The sequence below is a fragment of the Lactuca sativa genome, chromosome 3 (assembly GCF_002870075.4).
Source record: "Lactuca sativa cultivar Salinas chromosome 3, Lsat_Salinas_v11, whole genome shotgun sequence".
Taxonomy (NCBI): Eukaryota; Viridiplantae; Streptophyta; class Magnoliopsida; order Asterales; family Asteraceae; genus Lactuca; species Lactuca sativa.
The window spans coordinates 312,748,560-312,755,979 of NC_056625.2; the positions used below are offsets into that span (position 1 = coordinate 312,748,560).

Here is a 7,420-nt window from a genome sequence, read left to right on the forward strand (position 1 = left end):
TCAGATAGTATCAGAGTGTTGTAAGTCTGCGGGTGTAGCCATAGCATTCACAAGATTAGCAGATAGTGCTAGAGTGATGTAAGTCTGTGGGTGTAGCCGCAGCCTTCACTAGGTTGGTAGATAGCGTGAGTGCGTTGTTAGGACGCGGAAAGATCAGTAGTACCCACCAGTTTGGGTATAGCAGTGAGGAAATGGAAATCCACGGATTGGATTTCGGAATTTCCCAAACGGATGAGACCTGGTTAATCCAGTGATAAGATTATAGAAGCGTCGCTATAGAGATGAGAGCAAGGAAGCAGTGGACTGCTTAAGGTCATTTATGACATAAGGCTACAATTGGTGATGTAGAAATCGCGTTTAGCCTTGGGTTTGGTGACGTCAGGATTCGACGCATGGAACCAATCAGTTAGAGCAGAAGGCCGTTAGGGCCACAGTGATGAGATAACTAGTAGTAGCTAGATCCATAGAAGGATTTCATTCAGAAGTCGTGCGAGGCGGCTAAGTAGGGAGTCCTTTGGCTCTGTAGTTGGGCTGGAACCTGATAGTTCAGATGATTGGTGGAAAATTGAGACCAGGTAGGTCTCGGTAGATGTTGGGAAGCAGCCATGTGGCAACATATAGTTTCAGGTAGTTCAGTGTTTCAGGCGGTTCAGTGTTTCAGGCGGTTCAGTGTTTCAGGCAGTTTAGTGTTCAGGCAGTTTAGTGTTTCAAGTAGTTCAGTGTTCAGATAGTTCAGTGTTTCAGGCAGTTACAGCTTTTGTGCAATGTTAGTAATTGTGCCCTAAGTTGCAAGTACAGACAGGATAGCTGGTTTATTGGGAAGTGACAAGTCACTCACAGCGGAAATAGCTGAGCATTGGCCAAGTATAAGTGATCTACATGGATAATTAAGTTTGTGAACCTGTTTTGTAGTGGGAATTTTCAAGCTAGCAGAAGTTGAGTAGTCAGTTGAGAGATAAGCAGGCTGGTTTCATCGATAATAATTTTGGTATGAGTGGTCTGTCAGGGAATCAGACCATCTCAAGGCAGCAGATATCAGCCGGAATAGATGTGATCTTGTCGCGAGGGTTGGTTACAGTTACCCTAGAAAGGCTAGGGTGTGCCCAGGATGGTGACCGGGTTACTAGAGTGGTTTGAAGTGAAAGGAATGATTTCGAGGACGAAATCTAATTTAAGTGGGAGAGAGTTGTAACGCCCCGTTTTATTTAAATAAATTAATAAATATGAGTCCCAGGCTAATGTGTGAAGAATTTTGATAGTTGGGGGTTGTTTAGTAAATTACAGAGTTTATTTGAGAAGAATTTTAGAAGTAAGGGTATGCTTGGTAATTATTAGGATTTAAATTGTAAAGATTTTGAAATAATGGGAGCTAATGGGTAAGTTTCGGATTTAGTTGGAAATGAATTTGGTGGGGAGGGACTAATCTTGGATAAAGGAACGGAAGTTTGAATGGACACGGGATATACCCGTATCCCTTATCTCCCCCACATCGCATCTTCAACCCTAAGGGATATGCCTCCAGCCGCCACCCCTCCTACTCTCTCATCTCCGGTCATAAGAGGTCGCCGCCATGCCATGGAACTGCTACCATCGAGACGAGCTGCCAGCAACAACGTGAGTCACCGAGAGTCTGTCGAAGACCGGGAAGAAACCTTCAGTCGCTGTGGTCGCTGCTGTCGTGTCATACGAACATCGCCATTGCGACGCTGGCTGTCGGAGGCGCTGGCTGCCGTTATTCTGTCGTTGTGTAAGTATTGGGCTGCCAAGAAACCTTCAGTCGATTCTTCTCTTTTTCCCTCTCGTTCCTTTTGTTGGGTTGATGCCATGTATAGCGGCTGTGGTCACCGGTGGGCCGTGAACCACCGTTTCAGATTGCTCCGACGATAGCAGCCTCCTAGTTGGATGTTTAGAGCTTGGTTCTTGGGTCATTTCAAGAGGACCGCTGCCACCACCGTGAGGTGGTGGCTGTTATCGCAAAAGTCGCCGTTGTGCTGCCTTTTTAGTGTGATGCCGCCACCGTGAGCCACCAAGGGAGGGTGGCTGGACCTTTGTGCAAATAGAAATCTTGTAGGTGTGTGTGTTTTGTTGTAAAAGGTGTTAATGGCCGGAAAACGGAATAGATGCCCACCATGGCCGCCAACCATGGTGGCTGCCGGCCTTGTACCACCGCTAACCACCACTACGGTGGTTGTGTGTGTGTGTATAAAGCATTGTAATTGTAATTTCCAAAAGATTAATGAAAAGATATGGAAAAACACCACCTTAGGGTGGTGGCTGCCGCCGTGTGCCACCATTTACCACCACTACTCGAGGTGGTAGTGAGTGGTGCCCCACTAGCAAACCCTAATGGGCCTAGAGATTAGTTTTGGGCTTATTGGGCCATGTTTGGGTGGAAAACCCTAATTATGAGTTTTGGGCCTTAGACTAATTGGGCCACTTGTGGGCCATTGGGATTGGATTGTGAATTAAGCCCAAACTATTCCATGCCATTTATCTAATAGATTAAAGGACTTAATGGATTAAGTCCTTAATGGGCTAATTGAGAAAATACTAATATTTGAGAGATTATCAGCACGCGAGAATTATTTAATAAGTGAATATTAAATAATAATTATTAGCAGAAATTAATCAAAGCAATAATGGACTTAATGGATTAAGTCCCTAGTGTGTTAAGTCCTTAGTGGGTTAAGTAAGAAACACTTAACCCTAGTTATCATTTGATGTGAAACCCTAATTTCACTCGGGCTTTGTGTTTGGCCATCCGAGAATAATCAAATGGACTAGAGTAATTAGTTGGGCTTTAGGGTAAGGCCCATATGAAGAATTGGGCCTAATTTGGAAAATTGGGCCATAGATGGGCCATAGGTGGGGCCTAGATGGTTGTATGATATTGGGCCCTAGAATGATACATGTTGGACTGGATTGATCAATTGGGCCTTAAGGGAAGTCCATGTAGAGGTTTGGGCCCAATTTGGAAAATTGGGCCATATGTTGGACTTTGATCCCTAGTTGACTTTGGGCCTTTGGATTGGGCCTTGGGATTGGGTAAGCCAAGCTAGGGGTAATGTAGTAATTATCCAAAGCATGTATTTTTAGTTATGTGTTAGAACCCAATTATTAATTGGGTGTTATTTGGTGTTGACAGTTCGAGAATCTGTCAGCCAGCAGCTGGGGTGGAGTCTGTGGGACTTCAGCAGTGTGGGATTGTGTCAACGGGACTTCAGCAGTGTGAGGTGAGTTTCCTTCCATTAGGAACGGGTCTACGGCCACAATGTCGGCCCGTTTAGTTAGCAGTAGTTCCGGACTTCAGTCTGATGCAGTAGTTCAGTATACTTGGTGTCTTTGTTATACAGACATGGTATGAGTTATGTGTTCCGAACTATGGTCCGATGCAGTATGCAGTATATGTGTTTATATTATATGTTATGATTATGTTATGCTATGTTCAGTTAGTTCTGGACCTCGGTTTGATGCAGTAGTTAGAGTGCTCGATGTCTTTGTGATTCAAGCATGTTTTGTGTTATGTGTTCCGGACTCTGTTCCGATGCAGTATGCAGTATATGTATTCATGCTAGTTGATATGTTTATTCTATGTTATGTTCAGTCAGTTCCAGACTTCTGTCCGATGCAGGGGACAAGGTCCCAATCAGTTTCGGACTTCGGTCCGATGCAGTTAGTTCCGGACTTCGATTTGATGCAGAGGGCAAGGCCCTAGTTAGTTCCGGACTCCGGTCAGATGCAGTTTCCAGACTTCGGTCCGATGCAGAGGGCAAGGCCCTGGTTAGTTTCCGGACTTTGTTCTGATGCAGAGGGCAAGGCCCTGGTTAGTTCCGGAATCCGGTCCGATGCAGTTTCCGGACTTCGGTCCGATGCAGATGGCAAGGCCCTGGTTAGTTTCCGGACTTCGGTCCGATGCAGTGGGCAAGACCCAGTAGATGCTTTATATGTTATTGTATGGTATGTGGTAGTTTGGGGGAGCTCACTAAGCTTCATGCTTACGGTTTTCAGTTTTGGTTTCAGGTACTCAATTTTCAAAAGAGGAGCTCGGGAAGATTGCAGTACACACACCATTTGTTCAGCTTGGGATGTTATACTCTGATATATTTGACTGTTGTTAAGATATTTTGAGATACATTCTTTATGATTCTTATATGACGATTGATGAATATGGTTTTATTACTAATTTTAAAACGAAATTTTCAGACTGTATTTTTGGGATGTTTCAGGAAGCCGAATTACTACCTCAAATATGATGCCCTGAGCTCCAAATCCACAGAATGGCAACCTCCTTTGCTTCCTCTTGGCTAGAACCTCCTTTTTCTTGCTAAAGAACACCCCAAAGGTCAAAAATGACTCCCCCTCTCTCTCTCAAAACGCTCAAGCACTCTAGGGTTTCTCTCAAGGGACTGATAGCCGCAAATGACGGCCCTAAGGGCCTTTAAATAGGCCCTAAATCTGAGAGATTAGGGTTTCATTAAACAGCGCGGACTCGCCGAGTCCGGTCATGATCCGGATAAGAAATTCGCGACCCTACTCGGCGAGTCTAAGCACCAACTCGCCGAGTCCCTCCACAAACTCCAAAATAAATTAATAAGATAATATACCTGGGGATCCGGATGTTACAAGTGACTTACTGTACTAGGTAATTTGGGTATTTTTTTCAGATTAGGGTACTTTGGTAATTTTGTATTTTATATTGATTAAGAAAGGAAAAGTAACATTTATTATGGTATTATATTATTGCATTTTATAAAAAAGTATTATGTTATTAAATTATTTTTTAAGTAAATTTACTGTTAGTGACATATATTTAAAAATCTATTATGTTATTATATTATTGCATTTTATAAAAATTATATATGAAAGGAGTTGTGGTATAATCTTATTTTATATAATAATAGTTTATAAGGTATGCAGTATTTAATTGCGATAATTTAAATTTTCAATTAGGTTATGTAAATCCTTTTTGTGGGCTTTGGTTATAAAGGATTGTAACACATAATTTGTGGGCTATGGGAATTATCAGGGATTCCTTGTGTTCATGCAATAGCTGCAATGTTTTACAATCAGCAAAATCCAGAGGATTTCATCAGTCCTTGGTTTTCAAGTGAAAGATTCAAGGAGAGTTATGCTACTTTTTTACAACCTATGAATGGTAGCAACCTGTGGCCAACAACTCCTTATGAAAAACCTTTGCCACCTATGTCTAGGCGGATGCCTGGGAGGCCTACTATGAACAGGAAGAAGCATGCCAGTGAGAAAGGAGACAACGGATCTAGGAAAAGAACTGTTAAGTGTAACAATTATCAAGAGTTTGGACATAATAAAAAGTCATGTAAGAATCCTACAAAGGAGCTTGAGCCCAAACCAAAAAAGAAGATAGGAAGACCAAGTGTGGAGAAGATTGAAGGTACTTCAAAATGACCAAGAAAACAAAAAAAAAAAAAACTAAAGTTCTAAGTGCATATTCACAAGTAGTTGCTGATTTGAGGGAGTCTAGATACATTTCCCAAGAAATTGAGGAGCTAATGGGTACAAGGGATGATGTTACCCAAGAAACTATTACCCAAGAAACTGTGCAACTACCAACAATGGATGATGTCGCATTTGAAGCACAAGGCATTGAAGAAACACAAATGGATGATGTAACTTTTGTACCTGAAACTATTGCACCTGGTTCGACCCCGGCCGAACCAATGACATTGGACTAATAGAGTAGAGGTGATTGTATTTTTGTAGAGGGGGTGGGGGTATTTTTGTATAGTACCATTAATATGACCATTTTGGTCTTTTTGTTGCAACTTATTATTTGGCCTTTTTGTAAGTGTTAATGATGGCCAAGTTCACACCCACATGTTATTTAGAAACTGATCCACTTTGGATTAACATTCCCCTTTGTAAACTGTTTATGAAATGTTGTGTACTTTGTTTATTTTCTACATTCCTTTTTGTCTTTTTCTTATTAGGACATTCTACTTTCAAATATCTATCAAATTATATCATATTAGTTTATAATAAAGGCCCAATAACAGCCCCCATATTAACAATTTTTTTTAACTTAACAACCCTTATATTAACAGGGTTTTTTTTTTTTAATAAAATTACGCTTTTAGGAAAAACCAATTTTTAACTTAACAGCCCCCACACCATTTTCTGAAACAACATTTTTTTTTGTAGATAAAAAACTACAAAATTTAATAATGAATGAATGTAAACCTTAAAAGGGTAAAATTGGAAACTGAAAATAACATATATAGAAAAGTACTTATATTCTCATACAAAACATAACCAACTATTTTGTCATACAAAACATAACCAACCTTAAGATGACCAATGTCAAGACAACCTTAATTCATCAAAAGTAACACAACCTTAAGATGATAAATGTCAAGACAACTACCAAGAATACCACAATCCTAACATACTTTACTCTTCGTTCTTCACATTCTAAACACGGCTTTTTCTTCAACTTTAACTTTAATTCTTTGATCTCATCTTCCATACCCTTCATATCATGGTGCATATTGAAGAGTAGATCCTTGTACCTTTGGGTTGTAAGTTCATCATCAATCCACATGAAATACTTGCAATTCATACTTTCATCCTGCAAAAGAAGCAACATTTACATATCATTACATGGTATAGCTTCAGGTTTATATTTGGACATCCAAAAAAAATTTTACAAACATTTTACCTTGTAATTTGGACATCCATAAAATCTTCTACCAGGATTCTTTGCAGTCCATGATGTAAACATAGGAGCTTCTTCATTACACTTGCACAATTCAACTTCACCATTCCTTACTATCCTTCTACTTCTGATGCTCTTGATACTTGAAGAAGATGACATTTTTGTGGACTAACAAGTTGGTGAATCAAGCAAAAAATGATCAATTCAGGTTTATATTCATATATCAATTCAGTTTTATAAACCTGAATTAACATCAATAAACATCAATTCGGTTTCATATAACAAAGTTTTCAACACATTACAAATATGTGCATACTAAAAAAGACTTTTTGTTAGACTTGTGCATACAAAAAAAAAACTGAATTTGACATTCAAATTATATTGTAAGGAACCTGATTTTGGCATTCAAATTATATTGTAAGTGGTAATATAAATATAACTCATTCGTAAGAAGTGTGGAATCAACTTTGTTTCTAGCGCCAGGAACCTGATTCTGTAGTTCTATATGTTTCAAGCAATTGTATTTCATGTTTCGCAAGAAACAAAACAATCTTGAAAGGAGTGTGGAATTTGTTGGTTAAAATAAAATCCAAATAGTTGTTGATGGGGAATTCCTTCGCAGATAGAGGAGAAGAAACCCACTTTACAAATCAGTTTTTTTAGTATGCACAAATCTAGATTTTTAATTAAATTGATTTATAATCATGGGAATCTAAGCAATAAGAAGCT

The 7,420-nt window shown here is 39.7% G+C and overlaps 1 protein-coding gene across 1 annotated transcript; it reads right to left on the bottom strand.

The window, feature by feature from the left end:
• Window positions 1-5,856: 5,856 nt before the first annotated feature.
• LOC128132966 (uncharacterized protein At4g04775-like) lies at window positions 5,857-6,850 on the bottom strand. The gene is made up of 3 exons (XM_052769987.1): window positions 6,695-6,850; window positions 6,426-6,604; window positions 5,857-5,986 (listed from the first exon to the last, which is right to left on the bottom strand). The coding sequence occupies exons 1-3, from the start codon at window positions 6,848-6,850 to the stop codon at window positions 5,857-5,859; spliced, it is 465 nt and encodes a 154-aa protein (XP_052625947.1).
• Between the last annotated feature and the right edge of the window lie 570 nt (window positions 6,851-7,420).

Coding starts and splice junctions, on each gene's coding strand:
- LOC128132966 (XM_052769987.1), bottom strand. CDS start 6,850: ATGTCATCTTCTTCAAGTATCAAGAGCATCAGAAGTAGAAGGATAGTA. Junction 6,605..6,694: donor ATGGATGTCCAAATTACAAG/GTAAAATGTTTG, acceptor CTTCTTTTGCAG/GATGAAAGTATGAATTGCAA. Junction 5,987..6,425: donor TGTGAAGAACGAAGAGTAAA/GTATGTTAGGAT, acceptor ATAATTTGATAG/ATATTTGAAAGTAGAATGTC.